This window comes from Saimiri boliviensis, chromosome 6, assembly GCF_048565385.1.
Source record: "Saimiri boliviensis isolate mSaiBol1 chromosome 6, mSaiBol1.pri, whole genome shotgun sequence".
In the NCBI taxonomy this organism is placed as follows: Eukaryota; Metazoa; Chordata; class Mammalia; order Primates; family Cebidae; genus Saimiri; species Saimiri boliviensis.
In genome coordinates this window covers 69,294,881-69,317,060 of record NC_133454.1, presented here as the reverse complement: position 1 = coordinate 69,317,060, position 22,180 = coordinate 69,294,881, and the positions used below count along the sequence as shown (strand labels likewise).

The 22,180-nt window shown below is 41.5% G+C and overlaps 1 protein-coding gene across 9 annotated transcripts in view; it reads left to right on the top strand.

The window, feature by feature from the left end:
- Positions 1 to 14,449: 14,449 nt before the first annotated feature.
- EMSY (EMSY transcriptional repressor, BRCA2 interacting) overlaps positions 14,450 to 22,180 on the top strand; it is a 109,232-nt gene continuing 101,501 nt past the window's right edge. For 3 of the 9 annotated variants that reach the window (XM_010334337.3, XM_074400900.1, XM_074400898.1), the window contains exons 1-2: positions 14,498 to 14,746; positions 16,388 to 16,496. In XM_010334337.3, coding sequence (XP_010332639.1) covers positions 16,427 to 16,496 — 70 coding nt within the window. In that variant the 5' untranslated portion in view covers positions 14,498 to 14,746; positions 16,388 to 16,426. Of the gene's footprint in view, positions 14,747 to 16,387; positions 16,497 to 22,180 lie in introns of all 9 variants that reach the window. The other 6 variants (XM_010334338.2, XM_010334336.2, XM_003923492.4 and 3 more) reach the window with 3 other exon arrangements.

Here is a 22,180-nt window from a genome sequence, read left to right as displayed (position 1 = left end):
ATGAGGTAACTGCCATTATCAATGACTGGCTTGTATGTTTCAGCACAGGATGTGTGTGTGTGTGTGTGTGTGTGTGTGTGTGTGTGTGTGTGTGTGTGCACATACTCATACAAGCTTTATTTGGACCATTTCCTTTCCATAATTATTTCCTGACACATATACTCCCCGGGCTCTCTATAAGCGTGTGTTCCTTTATTACCTCTGTCTTTAGCAAGGCTTGAATGTGAACTACTGGCCTTACAGCGGTAAGTTTAAAGCCCATAGCATCTCAATAAATGCCCTTTCAACTCAAGAAAGACCTGAATTGATCTTCCATTAGCTCACTGACAAGAAAGTGGACACCTTCTACCATTTCTCTGCAGACTTCACAAGTGTTCAACACTTCTTGAAAGAGAGTATGGCTCCAAGCCTCTCATTTAGCTGGCTGGAGCAAGTTTTAAAAATGCACTTCATCTCTGGCAAATCACAGCAGAACGTCATCAACAGCTGGAAACTCTCTGAAGTGAAGACAGGTTGGATATTATGTTTGGATTTATAGCCCCCTACCCCATGATAGCTGATTTCCATTTCTGACAGGGTTATTATTTCCATCTTTATAAAACATCTTGGATTTCACCTCGGATAATTACTGATTATCATCAGCTCCTCACCTGAGGCATCTTAGCACTTGAGTGAACCTTTTTAAAAAAGGGCTTTCCCTCCCCTCCCCCAAAAATGAACTGGGGAAAACTCAGTGTGTGAGACTATGTCTTTATTTCTATTTTCATTTGCAATCCCCTTTGGTTTTCTAATGATCAAGCCATTCATCAGTGTCAATCCACCATCCAGAGTACAGGCAATGTTTTTGCAAGTTGGGTTCCGACATGGATTAAATGGTAATAACTTGTGTTACTAAGTCTGGTGGTACTATGATAAACATAGATCCAGAAACTTTTAGGGCATAGACAAGATCTCAGTGGCCATCTAAGGTTTTTATTCAAGGATGTATATCACAATCTTCTATAATTTGATAGAGCTCTGCAAGTTATTCTGACAAGTACTCCCAGCTCAGGACCACTAAGAGTCTAACATCCCTCATCTTGCTTTTCGAGGTTGCCATTCTATGTGTACATGTTTTATGTCTTCACGCCTTTGCTCTGCCTTGCTATCTTTGATACTCTCTCCTCACTACTCTGCCTGGTAAAATGCTATGTACTTTATGAGGTCTAGCCCAAATGCCATCTCTTCTATGAAGCCTTCTGTGATGGAAAGAATCCTTTTTTCTCTACTCTCATAACACAGCACCTTTATGAACATCCTCTGCTATTACCTTCTTCTATAATGTATACAGCTATCTGCATGTCTATCTTCATTCTATGTTATTACCTTCTTCTGTAATATATACAGCCATCTCTGCATGTCTATCTTTCCATCCCATCTTCCCCACTCATGAGCTCCAGGAGGATAAAGGTTGTAACTTTTTAGTCTTTTTCTAGTGACAGGATCTTGCTCTGGCATCCAGGCTGCAATGCGGTGGTACAGTCACAGCTCACTGCAGTCTTGATCTTCCAGACTCAAGTGATCCTCCTGCCTCAGCCTCCTGGGTAGCTAAAAATGCAGGTGTGTGCCACCATGCCCAGATAATTTTTGATTTTTTAATTTTTTAGACAGAGTCTCACTTTGTTGCCCAGGCTGGAGTGCAGTGGTGCTATCTTGGCTCACCGCAACCTCTGCCTCCCAAGTTCCAGAGACTCTCTTGCCTCATCCTCCCAAGGAGCTGGGAGTACAGGCATGTGCCCCTATTCCTGGCTAGTTTTTTTTTAAATTAATAGAGATGGGGGGTTTCACCATGTTGGCCAGGCTGGTCTCGAACACCTGCCCTCAGGTGATCCACCCGCCTTGGCCTCCCAAAGTGCTGGGATTATAAGCATGAGCCACTGTGCCTGGCCTCGATTTTTGATTTTTTTTTTTTGTAGAGACAGGGTCTTACTATACTGCCCAGGCTGGTCTTGGAACTTCTGAGCTCAAGCAATCCTCCTGTCTCAGACAGCCAAAGTGTTGGGATTACAGGTGTGAACCACCATGCCTGGCCTAAAGGTTGTTCCTTACTCATCTTCATATCTCCAGGGCCTGGCATGGGATGGGGCCTGGTGCTCATTCTTTTAATAAATGAGGAAGCTGATACCCCAAAAAGTGAAGAGACTTTACATCCACTTAATTCAGTCAGACGTACGCTTTCTCTGCATTTATTCAGTAAATTGCTTACAAAGAAAGATGTATAAGCATGCTAAGAAGAAGGACCTAAAAGGCCATGCTATTAGTTTTAAATATTATTTCTAAAACATCACTTTCCCAACAAAAGCAGTAAGAGCCGGTTTAATCTGAATTAGTAATTAAAGAATGGATATCAGCCAGTCGTGGTGGCTCACACCTAATCCCAGCACTTTGGGAGGCTGAGGCAGGCAGATCACAAGGTCAAGAGATCAAGACCATCCTGGCCAACATGGTGAAAACCCATCACAACTAAAAATACAAAAATTAGCTGGGAGTGGTGGCGCATGCCTGTAGTCCCAGCTACTCAAGAGGCTGAGGCAGGAGAATTGCTTGAACCCGGGAGTTGGAGGTTACAGTGAGCTGAGATCGAATCACTGCACTCCAGCCTGGTGACAAAGTGAGACTCTTTCTCCAAAAAAAAAAAAAAAAAAAAAAAAAAAAAAAAAAAAAAAAAGAATGAAAGCAATCTCACAAGATTCCAAGTCTTAATTGACTAGCTCAATCAGTGGAAGAAATATTAGCCTGAAAATCAGGAGACCTGCTTCCTGGCTCCTGTATGACTCTGAACAAATTATTTCACCTTTCTAGGTCTCAGATGTCTCTTGTGTAAGATGACGCCATTGAGTGCAGTGGAGTATCTCTGAGGTTTCTCCTGAGGTTTCTCCTAGCTCTGAGGTTCTATAACCTTAGCCAGTATCACAGTTTCTTTAGTTTGTCTCTACTCCATATTTAAGAGAATGAAATATTCTTAATAAAACAGTTTTACAAAATACATTATGGCATTATAATGACAATATAAATACCTAAAAGGAAACTTGGAAATAGAAAAAAAAAATCCATAGCTCCACCACCACAATATGTTCATGTTTGGACATGTTTTTTTCCATTTTGTTTATATTCACAGTCATATGCTTTTCCACTTATCATAAGCATTTTCCTTATGTCAATTATTAGTAACGTTCATTTAAAATGACTACATACTGAGTAGATGCTTGATATAGGTAAACACTCTTCTATTGCAAGGTAATTAGGTTGTCTTCAAGTTTTTGATAGCATTGAAATTAAAATACCTGTAAATACAACTCTCCCCATCTTTGGGATTATTCCCATAAACAGGAATACCTATAATGACGATACAGCAGAGGAAAAATTTCCTCCTTATACCCTTCTCAGTTCTAAAGTCCTGGTAACAAAAGACAGATTAACAAAATAAAAGCATCAGAATCTATTTAAAGTAAGTTTTTACATGATATAGGAACCTCATCAGGAATAAAGACCCAAATAAATTGATAAACCTAAGGATTTTCATGCTAGGTTTGATGAAGAGTGGAAAGTCGTGGAAAAATATGATAGGACAAATGGGACACAAGCTAAGGGTAATAAACTGGGGGAAACTTAGCAAGGTCTGTTTGTTCAGATTCTTCTTGGTGTCCCTCCATCTTGGAGAAAAGGATGTTAGGGATAGCACCTCTCACAAGTGCTCAGACGGTCTTAGGACCTGCTTCAGGGGGAAGAATGGGAGAAGGTCAGAGAGCTCTTCTGCATCAGTCATTTTCTCAAATTCCTTCAGCTTAAATATTCAATATGCCAAGATGCCATATTTTGGGGTAGTGTGTTCTGAGCCTCATAGAAGGGTATGAATATTTGAGTGACTTATTACACATTGCCATGGTGTATTTCAGTGAACGACTGTGATTTTGCTCTGCAGCATTCTTTCACCTTCCTCTGACAGCAGCACCCCAATTTTCCTAAGGGAAACCAAGCCCACCTTCACACACGCTCCATGTCCTTTGGGAATAACTGACTTAACCACATCGCTTCCCCTCTCCCCAAAGTAATATGTGGTTCAGACCTGGCAAATCAGGGCATTACAGGCCCCTGTCTACAGTTCAGGGATGGGCATACGACCCAGACAGGGCCCATAGCAACAGAGAAAGGAGATTTTGCTAAGACTGTTCATAATATGGCAGGTGCTGCAGTTGTTCTTTTCTGCTGAGGCTGTCAGCAGGGTGAATGATGTAAACCTGGGGTTGCTGGAAGCCAAGAGACAGAACCTGAGTATGAAGCAAAACACAAACGACAGAGCTCAGAGACGAGGAGATAATAAGACTGGCTCTGTTTGAATCCCTAGATTCAGTAATGCCTGAAGACAAAACTACCTCAGAACTTTTCAGTAAAGTGAAGAACAAACCAACATTTTCCTTTTTTTTTTTTTTTTAAGAGACAGGGTCTCACTTTGTCATCCAAACACAACGCAGCTCACTATAAGCTCAAACTCCTGGGCTCAGGCGATCCTCCTGCTGTAGCCTCCTGAGTAGCTAGAAGTAGAGGCACATATCACCACGTCCAGCTAATCCATTGTTTCTTAAGCCATTTCATTCATTCATTCAACATCTGTTACATAAAGAAAAGCAAAGTCTAATTGGTATAGGTGGGCTTTTTGTTATCTTTTTTTTTTTTTTTTTTTTTTTTTTTTTTGAGGCTGGAGTGCAGTGGCACAAACACGGATGTCTCATTTTAGCCTCTACCTCCTGGGCTCAAGTGATCCTTCTGTCTCAGCTTCCTAAGTAGCTGGGACCATGGGTGTATGCCACCAAACTTGGGTAATTTTTAAGATTATTATTATTTTTTTTTGGTAGAGACAGGGCTTTGTCATGTTGCCCAGGCTGGTCTCTAATTCCTGGGCTCAGGTGATCCTACTGCCTCAGCCTCCCAAAGTGCTGGGATTACAGGCATGAGCCACCATGCCTCATTTGTTCTAATTTTTACTTTTTAAAAAATCAATCAATCTTATATTTTAGAGAAATTTTAAGGTCACAGCAAAATTGAGGAGGTCATGTATATTCCATCCCCATATATGCACGACCTCTCTATCGATATCCTGCACCAAAGTGGTATGTTTGCTACAATCAATAAAAGTTTATCAACATATCATCAGTCACTGAAAGTCCATCACTTACATCACGGTTCACTCTTGGTGTTGTCCATTCTATGGGCTATGATAAATGTATAATGCCATGAATCCACCATTATAGCGCTTCTTATTTTTATTGAGGTATATTCTATATAAAGCACATAAATCTTTTATGTATAGCCTGATAAACTTTTACATATGCAGCGTATCTATATATATAACCCCTACCCAAATCAAAACACAGAACATTTATAGCATCCTAGTAGGCTCCCATATGCCCTAGTGGTCACTCCCCAAAGGTATTTACTATTCAGACCTCTATCACTATAGATTATTTTCAACTGCTTTTGAATTTTATATAATATAAATAAAATCTCACCCTTTGATATGCAAGTATTGTTTTATTTTTGTTTTTTAAGCCATATGCATGAATATGTTATATAGTCATTAGGGCATATTTATTAGTAGCTAAATCTTTTACATTGTATCTCCAGGATTGGGCCATGGTAACTGACATTCAGAATAAACACTTTTGTTTTTGAGACAGGATCTGACTTTGTTGCCTAGGCTGGTGTGCAGTGGCATGATCATGGCTCAATGTAACCTCAAATTCCTGGGCTCAAGCAATCCTCCTACGTCAGTAGCAAGTAGGCGGGACTATGGGTACATGCCACCATACCCAGCTCATTAAAAAAAATTTTTTTTGTAGAGATGGAGTCTCACTATGTTGCCCAGGCTGTGGGCTTTGAATAAATGCTCCTAAAATGCTGCAAGGTTCAATTTATTATACATATTCAATACACTTTTCAAGCATCTACAATTCGCCAAGCACTATATTAAAGGCTGGAGATAATAAAAAGGGGGTGTAGTTCCTTCCTTCAAGGAGCTTTGGCACTGGCAACTACCATGGAAACAGCAAAGATATTTTATATTATTAAAGAAACGATCAATTTTGTTCATTATCTGATACTGGGAAAGTGGGGGCACAGATCTGAGGAAGAACATTTGTTTACTGAAATATTTATTATGTCCATCTGGGTCCTAGGCATGGAGAATACAAAGATTCTTGGCCTCTGCTTTCTAGAACCTCACTACCTGGTAGAAGGAATGATTATCTCAATACAGTCAGATAGTTACCTAAAGTGTGGCATGAAACAGGTGCCTTGGGAGCCTACAGGAGGAAAACTGACTGTGGCTAGTGTGGGAGGAGGGAAAGCTTCTAAAAAAGAGGGAAATTTGGGCAGAGTCTCTTGGCTAAAGGGCAGAGTGCAGTAAGAGCATCCCAAAGATTGGTCTCCATGCTTCCACTTGACGCTCTTATTCTCATTTTCACATTGTCAAACACTATGCCTAACATGTGAAAATGGCCTGGCATTTTCTCCTGAAGTTGAACACATGAATATTTAACTTTAGGAGAAAAGTTGACCCAACAATTTCACTCTTGGGTTCATATGACTTAAGACAAATTCACACTTTCAATAGGAGGCTTGAACAAGATTATTCAGATCAAACTGTCCATATGAACAAAAACAACAAAATGTTCATCAGTGGGAGAATGGGTGAAAAAATGGGTAAATTCATACAATGAAAAAACAACACTTAAATGAACCACAGCAACATGCGACAATATGGATGACTCTTGGCAATATAAATGAAAACAGTAAATACATTCTAAAATATTACATATAGCATCACATGCTTCTTTTTATGGTATAGAATTTTTAAATTAATATGTTAAAATTTAATTAAAATGCAGTAAGGAAAACACTGTTTTGGGGGGAATACAGTTCTATAAATTTTAACACCAAGTTTTTGTAACTACCATTACAATGAAAATACACAACAGTTCCATCATCCTCCCCCAACTCCAAACCCTTGGCAGCTATAGATCTGTATGCTGTTATGATATTTGTACCTTTTGGAGAATGTCATGTAAATGGAATCATACAGTACGTAACCTTTGGATATTGGCTTTTTAAATTCAGAATAATGCCTTTGAGATTCACCCAACTTCTTGTGTGTATCTTAGCTCTTTTTTAAATTGCTCAGTAGTATTCCACTGTATAAATGTACCACGGTTTGCTTATTCACCCACTGAAAGACATCTGGTTACTTCCAGTTTTTGCTGAATACAAACAGAGCTGTTCTAAACATGCATGTGTTTTTACGTGAACTTTTTCATTTCTCTAGGCAAAATGTGTATGAATGTTATTGCTGAGTCATACAGTAACTGTAAGTTTATAAGAAAATGCCAAACTGTTTTCTAGAGTGGCCATACTATTTTGCATTCCTATCAGTCATGTATCAGAGTTCCCGTTGCTCTGTATCCTCACCAGGAATTGGTGTTGTCAGTGTATCTTATTTCAGCCATCCTATTAGGTGTGTAGTAGTATTGTATCATGATTTCATTTGATTTAAGAGACAGGGTTTCACCATATTGCCCAGGCTGGAGTGCAGTGGCTATACACAGGCACATGCGTGACACACTACAGCCTTGAAATCTGGGGCTCAAGTGATTCTCCTGTCTCAGAATCTGGAGACAGCCTCTGCACCCAGCTCTGACATCATGATTTTACCCTGCATTTTTCTTTTTCTTTTTTTTTTTTTTTTTGAGATGGAGTTTCGCTCTTGTTACCCAGGCTGGAGTGTAGTGGTGTGATCTCTGCTCACCGCAGCTTCCGGCTCCCGGGTTCAAGCAATTCTCCTGCCTCAGTCTCCTGAGTAGCTGGGACTACAGGCATGCGCCACCATGCCAGGCTAATTTTTGTATTTTAGTACAGATGGGGTTTCACCATGTTGACCAGGATGATCTCGATCTCTTGACCTCCTGATCCACCCGCCTCGGCCTCCCAAAGTGCTGGGATTACAGGCATGAGCCACCGTGCCCAGCCTACCCTGCATTTTTCTAATGGCTAATCGTGTTCAGTGTATTTTCTTGTGCTTACTGGCCATCTGTATATTCTCTTTGGTGAAGTGTCTTTTGCCCATTTTTAAATTGGGTTGTTTTCTGAGTTGGAAAAAAGTCTTATGTCTGGTAAGTGTTCTGCAAATATTTTTCTTCCAGTCCATAGCCCACTGTTTCATTCTTTGAATGGTGTCTTTCACAAAGCATTGCTTTGGCAGCTTTGTAACATATCAATTGACCTTAGACTACCACTTATAGAAAGATAGAATATATTTACTTTTCCCTATTCCTTCTGTTAGGTACAGCTAAGAACCCTGGACACTATACGTAAAACATTACATATAAAACATACATAAACATAAGAAGACTCTGAAAGGTGACAAGAAGGCAGACCATCCAAGGACCAGGGACCCAAGGAATACATGGTGGTGAGTTCCCTGGGTTTTCTTTTATATATCCCAGATTGGGTATTGGAGAAGCTGGCAACCCAGAAATGCCAATGGGCACAGATTTTTTTTTCTTTTTTTAAAGCCCTAGGAAAAGCCTGCTCTTTTTGGTCAAAGGACTGAGAAAGGAGCAGCTTTGCAAGACAGAACATTTTTAGATAATAACATCTCTACTCCAGATAAATACCACAGAAAAAAACTACAACCCAACCTCTACCCCCACCAACAAAGGCCAGGTTCTAATGAGACCACCCAACTCCCTTTCTCCATTCCTGGGTTCATGTCAGAGAAGACAGAGGGGGAAGCCTGGACTTTCACCCTCAATGAACAGTAAAAAGGCCCTCTCCTAATACTTTCCCCTCACCTTGGTCAGCCCACCACATGTAAAACACGCAATTTCACCTGTACCTGGTGGCAAAGAGGTGCTCTTCACTTCTCAGGTGGGATGATGTCAGACAAGGTCAAGGGGAGAGTTGGGACTTTCACCTCCAACCAGTGGTAATGAGGCTAGCCCCAACCCCCACCTAGCTCAACTGAAGTGCATGCATTTCCCAAAACTCTTATGTTTATGCCTGTGAGTTGGCCACTGCTATTTCTTTCTCTGCTTTGAATAGCCTTTCCTCTTTTGTTTACTGAACACCTATCTTTTAAGGTCCTAGTAGAATGTTGTCTTCATGGTGACTTTTCCTTACTACGTCCTAAGAATAATTAACGGTTCCTTAACTCTTTTCTTACAACTTGCTAATACCGGCTGAGCGTGGTGGCTCATGACTATAATCCCAGCACTTTGGGAGGCCGAGGCCAGTGGATCACCTGAGGTCAGCAGTTCAAAATCAGCCTGGCCAATATAGTGAAACCCCTTCTCTACTAAAAATACAAAAAATTGCTGGGTATGGTGGCATGTGCCTATAATCCCAGCTACTTAGGAGGCTGACAAAGGAGAATCGCTTGAACCTATGAGGTGGAGGTTGCAATGAGCCAAGACTACACCATTGCATTCCAAGCTGGGTGACAAGAGCAAAACTCAAAATAATAATAATAATAATAATAAATAAAAACAACTTGCTAATACCATGACCACCATATTGTACGGCAGTAATATATTTGTCTGTCTCCCCCACTAGATTATGAGTATGTGAAGGGCAGTTGATCATGTTTAGTCATTTGTTTCTCCAGAGTCTGGCAGAGCTTCACCCACAGTGGGTACTCAATCTTGATGAACTTTTTACGTAAGTTCTTCAGCTGAAGTCATTTTTTAGAAGAAAAGATATGGCTAGCCTTTAGAATTATTCTCATGCTTAATTAAACAGCATACTTTTTTATTTTTTACCAGTTACCCAAAGCCCCTCCTTTTACCATGTTAGTATGAAGCAGGTATGCTGTTCTATATAGTTTGTTTTTGGATTGATTTTTCCCCCTTTAATTCCTTTTTGCACATGGATCATTTTGTTTTTTTAATTTAATATTCATCCAACTAAAAAAGATATCATGACATAGCCGGGCACAGACTCACGCCTGTAATCCCAGGACTTTGGGAGGCCGTGGCAGATGGATCATTTGAGGTCAGGAGTTTAAGACCAGACTGGCCAACATGGTGAATCCCCATCTCTAGCAAAAAGACAAAAATTAGCCAGGTATGGGGGCATGTGCCTGTAATCCCAGCTACTTGGGAGGCTGAGGCAGGATAACTGATTGAACCTGAGAGGTGGAGGTTGCAGTGAGCCAAGACTATGCCATTGCACTCCAGTCTGAGCCACAAGAGCAAGACTCCACCTCAATAAATAAATAAATAAATAAATAAATAAATTTAATATTCCTCTATTTAAAAAAGATATCATAACATGGCTGGGCATGGTGGCTCACACCTGTAATCCCAGTACTTTGGGAGGCCCAGGCAGGAGGATCACCTGAGGTCAGGTGTTCGAGACCAGCCTGGCCAATGTGGGGAAACCCTATCTCACTCAAAGTATAAAAATTAGCCAGGTATGGGGGTGCATGCCTGTAATCCCAGCTACTCAGGAGGCTGAGGCAGGAGAATCACTTGAACCCAGGAGATGGAGGTTGCAGTGAGCAGAGATCATTCAATTGCACTCTAGTCTGGGTGACAAGAGCAAGACTCCATCTCAAAAAATAAATTAATAAGGCCGGGCATGGTGGCTCACGCCTTTAATCCCAGCATTTTGGGAGGCCGAGGTGGGTGGATCTCCTGAGGTCAGGAGTCTGAGACCAGCCTGACCAACATGCAGAAACCCTGTCTCTACTAAAAACACAAAATTAGCCGGGTGTGGTGGTGCGTGCCTGTAATCCCAGCTACTCAGGAGGCGGAGGCAGGAGAATGGCTAGAACCTGGGAGGAGGAGGTTGTGGTGAGCCAAGATCGTGCCACTGCACTCCAGCCTAGGCAACAAGAGCAAGACTTCGTCTCAAAAAAAAAAAAAAAAAAAGTAAATAAATAAATAAATAAATTTAATAGTCATCCATCTAAAAAAGATATCATGGGCCAAGTGTGGTGGCTCACCCCTGTAATCCCAGCACTTTCGGAAGCCAAGGTGGGCATATCATGAGGTTAGGAGTTCCAGACCAGCATGACTAACATGGTGAAACCCTGTGTCTTCTAAAGCTCACGCCTGTAATCCCAGCACTGTGGAAGGCTGAGGTGGGAGGATCACCTGAGGTCAGGTGTTCAAGACCAGCCTGGCCAATGTGGTGAAACACTGTCTCTACTAAAAATACAAAACTTATCAGCTGGCTGTGGTGGCACATGCCTGTAATCCCAGCTCTGTGGGAGGCTAAGGCAGGAGAATTGCTTGAACCCGGGAGGCGGAGGTTGCAGTGAGCCAAAATTGTGCCACTGCACTCCACGCTGGGTGACAGAGCAAGGCCCTGTCTCAAAAAAAAAAAAAAAAAAAAAGGCTCTGTTACAGTGGGAAAAGCATGTGCTTCGGAGTCACCTTTAAATTTTTGTTTGACTCTGTTGCAATATGCATTCTCCAAAATGGCCAGCATCTCTGCCAAGCCCTGCTCAAACTGCAGGTTTATGAGCAAAAATAAATCATGCTATTTTTAGCCAGAAAGTTCTGTAGTGATTTGTTATACAGCCACTGATTAGCAGATCTAATTCTGGTACCAGGAGTGGGATGCTATAACAAAACCTAAGAGCATAATTTTGGGACTGGGTGAACCTTGAAGACAGTGTTACTGAAAACCTAAAAGGCTTCAAAGAGACTATCAGCTGAAGCATGATATCTCTTGAGGAGGCTGCATGTGAGCATTTAAAGATAAGTGAGGAAAATCTTATTTGAAGATGGAGGAATGCAGATCTTTATTACGTAGTAGATGAAATTTCAGCAACATTGTCACTTACTATCGATAACATGGAAGCAGAAAAGGTACCTAATGAACTAGATGTCCTTATTAAAGAGATTCCCAGGCAGAGGGTTAAAAGTGCCACCTGGCTTTTTCTGTCTATTATAAAATGACAGAGGAGATAGGGTAAAGAACAAACTATTAAGGATAAAAAGCCAGGACTCACTAATTTTCAATATAAGTATTTCTCATTCCCACCTTTTCCAGATGCCAACTGATGTTAAAAGTAAGAAATAGCTTCTGGGCAGAGATTAAATTTAGGGTGCTATCAGGACAATGTGGTTTAAAGATGAAGACAAGGGCATGACTGACTATAAAGCTCTCTATAAAGACCTCACATTTACGGTGGTGCTTCAAACAGACAAAAGTCCTTCTAAAGATCTTAGGATATGCCTTGAAGATGTTTTTTGAAAAAGAATAAAATTTACATGAATATTAAGCTTACTGCTCCACAGCAGCCTCACAGGGAGACCAAGAGAGATAAAGACTGACCTTGACAAAGTTTGTTGGTGAGGCTTTTGTCTAATGGAGTACATAAACCCGAATAAGATTTATTAAAAACCTACACGAAAGAAAATATTAACGGAAACACTACAACTTTAGATGAAAAGAAACAGAACATTTGAAAAAAAAGATAGGCCTTTGGACTCCTGAACTTCTACAAGCAGGATATTTGAATTTGGACAAATTATTTTTCTCCAGTGCTTGGTTTCCTCAAATGTAAAATCGAACAATAATTAGTAAGTCATAGGAACCTTTTAAGGTTTAAATAAGCAAGGTGTTCTTTTCATAATGGGTCTTCAATAAATGCTACCTAGTATTACTTCAACTTATTCCCAGCAGTTGTTCTAGCTTTACTCTTTTGTACAAATTCACCTTCAGAGTGTGTTTTATACACATTTATAAAAAGATACATAAAATCAGATTTTATATAGGAGATCGGTCAGAGTAGTGGGAGAAAGTACAGGCAAAGGACGCAAACCTTCAAAGGTTGGAAGATTCTGCAAGTCTTTGGGGGAGAATAAGCTGAAGGCAGCTGTTCTCTTACAGAGAAGTAGGTGCAAGGACATGTAGCCATTAGTGCTGGCAGCCCCCTAGCTGCTCTTACGCTGCATACCTGTGTCTGAGTACTCCTTCAATCCATTGCTCGTTGCTTGGCCTTGCTCTGTGGGACGGACTCAGCAATTTCATATCTACATATCTCTGTGTATACATATTACAACATTATAACTTCTGTAACACTCTTTTAGATCACTTGCTCTAGTTCAAGTCAGCTACTATGTCCCAAAGACGCTCAAGCAGCCTTATAGGGAGGTCTATGTAGTGAGAAACTGAGGCCTCTTTCCTTGCTGACTTTCCAACCGATGTGAGTGAGCCCCCTTGGAAGCTCCATGAAGATTTCATTACTATCTTCCCAGGAGTTCTTAAGCAACTGGATGCATTGGAAGATCAGGAAGACAACAGAGGGAGGGCCTCGTAATGAGTATGTTCCACTTCCTGATTTTCTCAAGGTGTAGGCTTGGGTTTCAACAACAGTGATCTTCCTGGACCTCGGAGAGTATTTTTAGCTAATGGACAAACAGTAGTAGGAAACTTAAATGCTGTTATTTACCTTCTCTTCCTAACCTACGGTTCCATTCAAGAACATGAACAGTCTCATACGCTAGTATAGTTGTTCACAACTCAGAACGTTTATGTGGTACATCACAAGATCCCTACAGGGTAGTATTAACCCAATTTTTCAAAAAGGAAACTATGTTTGGAAATTGTAGAATGCATATTAAGAACTCTTTCTGACGAGTGTTTCTACCGGATCCGATGTTACCCAAAGTACAAAATTTTAAATTTTTGAGGGAAGTCAACCACAAGATTTTATTGAATCTTCAATACCAGGCAACTGGCTTCGATTTTATGGCCGCTAATAACTACATATTGGGCCCCTTTCTCACCTGCAAAACAAGGGCGACAAGACCTTCTGTACAAATAAGATGAAGAACAAAGGATGAGGGTGAACCTACCATGTCGTAGGGCCTCAAATAAATTCCTTCTCCTTCTTGCCCTTGACAGAGATAGCACAAACTATCACTACCACTCCCACTTCACACGTGGAGGAAACCCAGGTCGAGAACGCTCGGATTTCCCCTTCTCTACTTGCAACTCTGTAACCCGCAAATCGGCTACGGACACCTGCGATGACCTCTTTATCAATTATCGCAGGGTGGATTCTCTCTCGGGATGCCGTCTGGGGGGCTAGACGCCGCTAATAATTGCCCTCAGGATCGAAGAGACTCGATCCTAATCCTCGTTGGCACTTCAGGAACAAAGCTGCTCTTCCATCGCCCCTAACCTCGCTAGAGTAAAGGTCGCAGCAAAACCACCGCTCCAACCGCCGGCGCCATCTTGGCCACTACGTGTGACGCCACACGTAGCAGAGAGCGCAGTCGATTGGTTGGGAGACGGCAGCCCAGGAGAGGCGCGCGAAGCCAGAGACAGGAGGGCATGCAGGAGAAGCAAAGAGAACTACAATCCCGGCCTTCCTTGCGCACACGATAGCAAACCCAGAGCGAAAGAGGTTGGAGCTTGGATTCGGACTACAACTCCCAGCACCCTCCGTGATGTCTGTCCTTTTCTTTCATCACGCGGAGGAAAAGAAGGACAAGATGAATGAAGGCCTTTTGGCGTTTGTTCTGCGAAAGGCGGGAAAGGCGAACTACACCTCCCGACTGGCCGCGCGCGGCTGCGCCTGCGCCCTGTTACCTGTCGCCATCTTGCCCCTTCAGAGGCACCGCAAACAAACCCAATTCCTGGTGTCCACTAGTCTTGGCGGAGGAGCCTTTTAGATGAGCCCCGAAAGGCCGGGCAGGTGGGTGACTCTCAGGCAGGGTCCTGGGAAATGCTGGCAGGCCAGCCAGGCTAGAGGAGCGCCGGGCCAAGCATTTGGAGCCCGGCTTGGGGCTCCCAGCCCCATCCTCCGTTGTTTCCTAACGGGATCGTGGGGCTCCCCGAGGTGGACTCAGGGGGACTCTGGCAGGCCTCGTGCTGGGACTCCGGGGGTCCAGCTCTGGGAGACTCCCGGTGAGTTCAGGTCGTTTGGCTGGCTGTCCGCTTGCCTACACTCTCTCCGTTGTCCTCTCCGCTGGGGAGGGAGTGAGGCGCGGGTGCCGGCCAGGACCCCTGACAACAGCTGCTGGCCCCGAGGGGCTTGGGTCGTGGGCTTGACATTGGGACCGGCGCCGTGAGGCCGGGGTGAGGAGCCTGGGCGGGCTGCTCTTGTTGTGGTGCTGCGAGAGAGTGCGTGTTTGGAGAGGGGGCGGGGCGGGCTTGCCTGTTTGACACTTGAGTGGGGAAGGATCCTACGAGATCCCAGTTCCCCGAATGGGCTTCGGCAACTACTGCCTGGGTTTCCGATGCGTTGCGGCCCCGCTGTGAGGTCCGCTGTCGGGGACGCGCCGGGATGCCGTGACGTGGTGCTCGGTTCGAGCGGTCGCCGGCCGCCTCCGAGATCCTGTCTGGAGGCGGGGACTGGCTGGTGGAGGGAGCGGATTCCTTTGGCTCTGCCCCTTCTTTCTCCTCCCCACCCTTTTTCTTTATGTCACACTGCCGGCTGGGGCGCGCAGTCCGGTTCTCCTTGCCTTGGGTTGGTTCTGAGCTGAGAGGACTATGGGAAGTAGGGGGAGGGGGGCTCACCTCAGGACACGGAGTTGGAGTTAGCAGCCCCAGCGCCTGGAACGGGATATAGCAGTTATTTCGGTTCGGTGTCTGACTTCTAGGCTGCACAGTGGGCTTATTCATTCATTCGTTTTACTCTCAGTCGCGTGAACCATTCACTTATCCATTTAACAAATACTTAACAGCGGCCCTATTCTGTGCTAAGCAGGTTCTGCGTAAGTCCCCAGCGCCGTGTCTTTTTGTCCTTTACACTAGGTGATTCCCAGTTGTAAGTAAGTTCCTGACAGCTAAACTTTTGGTAAATGGTTGTTTAATAGCTACAGGACCTAAATTCATTGTTAAGACTAGAGAAGAAAGTTACTTACTAAGTTTCTTTAACTTGCTAGAAGCTTTACGAATTTTATCATGTAATTCGTAAGTGAGGAAGCTGACAGGAGTCAACTTGTCCAAGGTTGGTAGTGCCACCTATTTATTAAATGCCAGCCACTATGAAAGAACTTTACATATAGTGTTCTTTAATACGCATAACAAGCTGGGTGATATTACCGTTGTTTTATAGATGTGTAAAACTTAGACTCAATCAGTAAGTTGAAAAGTTGGGTCTAGAAACATAGCGGTGTCTGGCTCTAAAGCCTGTGCTCGTTCCACTGTGCTAGTTCAAATGATGTAATGCTTGATTTGTTAGAAGTTGGTAAGTGTGGTGGTGGGAAACGATTGTAAAGTATTAATACCTTTTTGGTTTACTTCTTAGCCTGTGGCTGGATCTCCAGGTGAGTGGCCCCTTGAATGTACTTTGGTCATTTGACTTTTTGGTTTTTTTTTTTTGTTCTGGTAGGGAGGACAAGCTCTTTGGGGCTACCAAACAGAAGCAGCAATGCCTGTTGTGTGGCCAACCCTTTTGGATCTCAGCAGGGATGAATGCAAAAGAATTCTTCGAAAATTGGGTATGATGTTTATTTTTGATGTTTTTTACCTTTCGGATACTTTTCCCTTTCTGCCTGGGTCACGGCTGTTTGCATGGACGTCATATCTCATGCTACCTCAGAAATTCTTTGGAGATACAGTTCCCATCTTACTCATTGTGGTTTCCCTCAGTGCCTGACATAGTGCTTTGTAAATAGTAGGTAAGTAAATTGTAATAATACTAGTAGCTAAGATTTATTGAGGTCTACTTGGCTATTCTGAGTCTTCTATATACAACATCTAATTTAAGTATTTTAAGAATTAGCTTTGTCCTTTTAAAGCCTAAAAGATAGGTGTTTTTTTGTTTGTTTGCTTTGTCTCCATTTTACAGATGAGGCTTAGAAGCTAGGTTAATGCTGATAGACATGGAGTCAGTATTTGAACAAGGGAATAGGCTTTCAGTCTCATTTTAACATACTCTTAACCTTCATGATTGTATGTGTGAATTACATACTATTTCTGAATTCTAAGTTGATGTAAGCTATGCTCACTTTTTCAGATTATATCTATCAATAATAAAACCCACTTTATGCTTGTAATTTATTATTTAGTGCTTCTTTTCCCTTACAGCAGCCTTTCTGAGCCAGCATTGAGGGAAGGAAGCCCTAATGCTAAGGTATCCGTTGTATGTAAAGAACTAACTTCTCCCCATGCATCCAGAATACCATTATTTTCCTTTGGAAAATTGAGAAAAAGAGTTATTACTCAAATCATTTTGTGCTCTGTGGTTCAAATGAGGATCTTTGGTTGAGAAATGCTTCCTTAGACTGTAAAGACCTTGTGTTGTTTACCATTGTAGTCTGGCTAGCACAATAAATGAAATAATTGAAAAAATAATTTGAAAAAGAAGATTAAATGTTTTGGCAGTGGATATCAATTCTTTAGATAGCTGTGATTTTAAAGGGAAAGTATAGGTCTTGAATTTAGACAGTCCTGGTGTCTTGGCATTATTACAAATGACCCCTGTGACCAAGGACAAGTTATTTATTCCTCCTAAATTTGTTGACAGTTTTGTTTAAAAAAAAAAAAAGGAGAGTAACCCTATTTGCCTCATTAGTTTGTTATGTGTATTAACAGTAGACCTAAAGGGCCCATCATAGTAAATCTTTATTGGGAATTTTTATTTTATAAATCAGATAGAATCATAGCTGCTCAGCTCTGTCTGCCCTTTTTATTCCACTATGAGGATTTCAAATCACTTTTTAGCAGCATCTTTTAGCAAGTCTAAGAGTTGTTTTTGGGGAGGGTGTGGTGGATGTCAATTTTTTTTAACCTTATATTTAAACTTTTAGTGCTAATCTGATAATAGTTTTCTACACTCTTACACATAAAATTAATATAACTTGTTAGCTGCCAGTTATAAAGTTGGACTTTATTTACTAGCTGAAGTAATTGCAGAACATATCACAAAGACAATAGATTGAATTGGGGTTTCTGGGTTTTGGGGCCCTTGAATTGAGAGATTATGTTTAAATATAAAAATGGTAACCTTTAAGTCTAAATTTACTCCTAATTTTAGTCAGAGCTGTGTGGGTAATGTTGCTGCATAACTACTTCTATACAGAGGAAAACAGTCGTCCTGTATGGTAATATCATCTTCTTTGACCCCTCACTTTGGGAGGTGAGCTTTGATAGTGATTTGCCAAAGACTTCCTCCCCACCCGTTGGCTTATTATCATAACAATGAATTATCTTCAAATGCTGGCTCTAGGTTCAAAGTTTAGAAAAGATGCATATAGTTTTTAAAAATTAGCAGTGTCCTTTTAAAAGATTATAAAACATTTCAATATAAAATATTAAATGCTTAGATTTTACGTACGTATTAAAGAAATTGGGATAGTGAATTTTTTTATATATACCGAATGTGCCAGTGCTAGAGAAATGCATCTTACTCTCTGTCCTGCCTCTTCCCTGCCCTATTTTTATAATCATTCCTGAGCTGTAGCTCTAGCATGGGGCTTTATGGACTATAGTGTATTTGAATGGCTGATTTAATAGACCAAATTGAGGGCTTTATAAAAATGGTTTGGCAAATCTTTTGTTTTTGGAATGTTCATATGTGTTTATTCTTTCATTCTACTTTTGTGTTAACACTACGATAGAATGGTGTGAAAAATAATACCAGAAATTCAACTAAATTTGAGATATGTGGGGATCTAAGGATACCCATCAAAATGGACATCAGCAAATGTGAAGGAGGTTGGGAAGCTAATACGGGTTTTTCACAATAAGTGAATTTCTTGTGAAGAGGAGGAAGTGATACGGATCCAATAGCTGTGGTAACTGTGTTCTGAGTCCTAGTTTTGTGTGTGTGAGGTTGCCATCTCTTGATTTTGTATGTGACTTAGACTCGAAATGAGACTTGAAATGTCAGAAATATTTGTCGTATTTCTTTAGTTTTATTTTCTGAGAAATAATGTCTTGATCATCATAAATTCCACAAGTCAAAAGTATGCACTTCTTTTTCATTTTCCTCAAACTGTTCCCCCTCTTTGACCACTTCATTCCTTTTTATGGCATTACCATGCTTCTAAACATTTCGCAAGCTGCAAAATCTGACTTTCTTCTGCCGTTACTTCCCACAATCAATCAGTTACTGAGTCCTATCAAATAAAAACATTTTAGACTGGAATTAGAGGCTTTTCTCAGTCTGGCCACAAACTGCTTTTCCATTCGTACTTTTCTCTATTCTCTTACATGTGTGAACTAAAATCTTTAAAAGTTATTCGTATATGTTTCTTAGGTGCCTTGTTGAATTTTAATCACCTTGAGGATTGGGATTTTATTTTGTTCCTAGAAATATTCTCCATGGTACCTTGTAGTGGTAATGTTCAATCAGTAGTCTGATTTGAGTTAGTGACTATCTAAGTACAGACATGTTTTACTGCTCTTAGCGTAAAACTTTCAAACATAGTTACTGATAGTTACTGGAAGTTACTGGAATAATATGAAACATCATCCATTCTTTTACTCTGTTTTGTTTTGTACATTTGCTTTTTTTTTTTTTTTTTTAACCCTGATTGCCTGGAGCACAGTTCTCATTCTGATTAAACCATCTGCTTCTACACTAGATGATGTATTTCTCTTCTGTACTTTTACCACTGTATGTAAACTGTATCATAATTGTCTGATGACTTGTTTCATTGTAGCTCTCTATTCTAGAGTTAACTCCCTGAGGGCAGGGTTAGCACACTACTTGGTATATATAATAGAACTCAATACTGATCTGTTGAATGAAATATTTCATAAATTGGGAAGGGCATAAACATTTAGAGTATACTGCATTCTTTTTTATCCTTAGTGCTTTTCTCAACTCTTCTGAGTCTGATAAAAGCTGAAATAAGTTTCCTGGAATTAAGTATTTCTTTCACTACTCTGAGCAGCAGAGCTTTGTCCTTTAAGAGTGACCACCCCACTGAAATGTCTACAGAGTATCCAACACAGGTTGAACATGCAGGATGTTTAAACTTGGGGTCATTCGGTTGGACCAGGCATTTCTTTCTTTCTTTTCTTTTTTTTTTTTTTTTTTTCCTGAGATAGGGTCTTACTCTGTCACTCAGGCTGAAGTACAGTGGCATGAACATGGCTCACCACATCCTCTACCTTCCAGGCTCAAGTAATCCTCCTACCTCAGCTTCCTGAGTAGCTGGGACCACAGGCACGCACTACCACCCTCAGCTAATTTTTAAGTGTTTTGTAGATATGGGGTCTTGCCATGTTGTCCAGGCTGATCTTGAACTGAGCTCAAGCAATCCTCCTGCCTTTGCCTTCCAAAGAGCCGGGATTACAGGTGTAAGCCATGGCGCATGGCCAGACTTTTTTTTTTTTTTTTCTTAGATAGGTTCTCACTCAGTTGCCAGAGCTGTAGTGCAGTGGCTTGATCATAGCTCACTGCATCCTTGACTTCCTCAGCTCAAGTGATCCTCCCACATCAGCCTCCTGAGTAGCTGGGACTACAGGTGTACACCACCACACCCAGCTAATTCTTTGTATTTTTTGTACAGCCAGGGCTTTACCATGTTGCCCAGACTGGTCTGGAACTATTGGACTTGGGCGATCTGCCCACCTTGGCCTTCCAGAGTGCTAGGATTACAGGTGTGAGCCACCATGCCTGGCCCTGGCCATATATTTCTATTTAATGTAAAAATTATATTTGATGTAGGCAGCCCAGCCCAGTCTTCTACATAAAGCTTACTTTTGACAGAACTGTGAATAATATCAACTGAATGAGACTACTGGTTTATTATTGGTATAGTACCTAGTCTGTGAGCCCTCGTTCATTATTTGGCTCACATTTTTAAAATTTCTCTTGTGTGTCAGGTGTTGGCAAATAGCAAATACTCATAACAACTTGACTATGAAGACAACTCTAGTTTGGACATTTATTTCCCACAATTGTGGTTTGCTCAGGTAGTTTCATAGTTAATGGTTTAAAACAATAACTAACTTTTATTATATCTTGCCATTCTGTGGGTTGCTGGCCTTGTCTGAGTTCTTTCAGGTATTTAGTGGTAGCTTATCTAGGAACGAGACTCAGCTGAGGTAGCTGGCCTCTCTCTTCGTGTGGCTTTTCTTTCTTTTCCTTTTTTTTTTTTTTTTTTTGAGACATAGTCTCACTCTGTCACCTAGGCTAGAGTGCAATGGCGCCATCTCGGCTCACTGCAACCTCCACCTCCTGGGTTCAAGTGATTCTTCTGCCTTAGCCTCCTGAGCAGCTGGGACTACAGGCGCCCACCACCACACCTGGCTAATTTTTGTATTTTTAATAGAGACAGAGTTTCACCATTTTGGCCAGGCTGATCTTGAACTCCCGACCTTGTGATCTGCCCACCTTGGCCTTCCAAAGTGCTGGGATTACAGGTGTGAGCTGCCGCACCTGGCTTCTTCACAGCTTGGTCATCTCAAAGTTCCTAAAGAGCAAGGCCCTGTATGCAAGTACTTAGCAAGCTTATGTTGTTGTTCCCTTGGCCAAAGCAGGTCGTTGCCAAGACTAGAGTCAAAGTGGGAGGGTACTACACAAGGGTAGCGCCCAATAAACTATACATGCCACTCACTGAGAGGCATGTATAGTTTATTGGAGGCCATTGGGGACTTTTGGTTTTATATTTTAACCAGTGTTGGAACTGACCGTTTTATTTCTTAATGGTTATTTCTGTGGAAAGAGTGAAATGAAGATGTCTGGTATTAGGATTTAGTATATTATGTCCTAGTTGCTGCAAGAGCATTTCATGTCTGTGTTTCCCAATGAGTCACTTTGATGATAGTTTTTATAGATACAGAGGATCTTACTTCTGGAGCGTACCTACAAAGTCCCTTCTCGGTAAGGAAACAGGTTCAGAGATGAGAAAAGACTTGCTGAATGTCACACAACTAGTAAGTGGCAGTACTGGAGCCAGAATATTTTGTTCTAATATTTTTTCCATTGCATAGTACTTACAGTATTTTCAACTATACAGGAGGGAGGTAGAATATAGTTTGAATTCTTAGGTAGGCCCAAAGAATTATTTTAAGAGTTGATTAATGAGGGTACTTTTAAGTAATGCTGAAAACTTCTCAGCCTTACCACATCACTTGGTGCCTATTCCTAGTTGTTGGTACCGTGTGTGTTATGTGTTTTTCAATAACAATGTGTGAAACAAAATACTGTTAGGTTTTTCTACCTAAA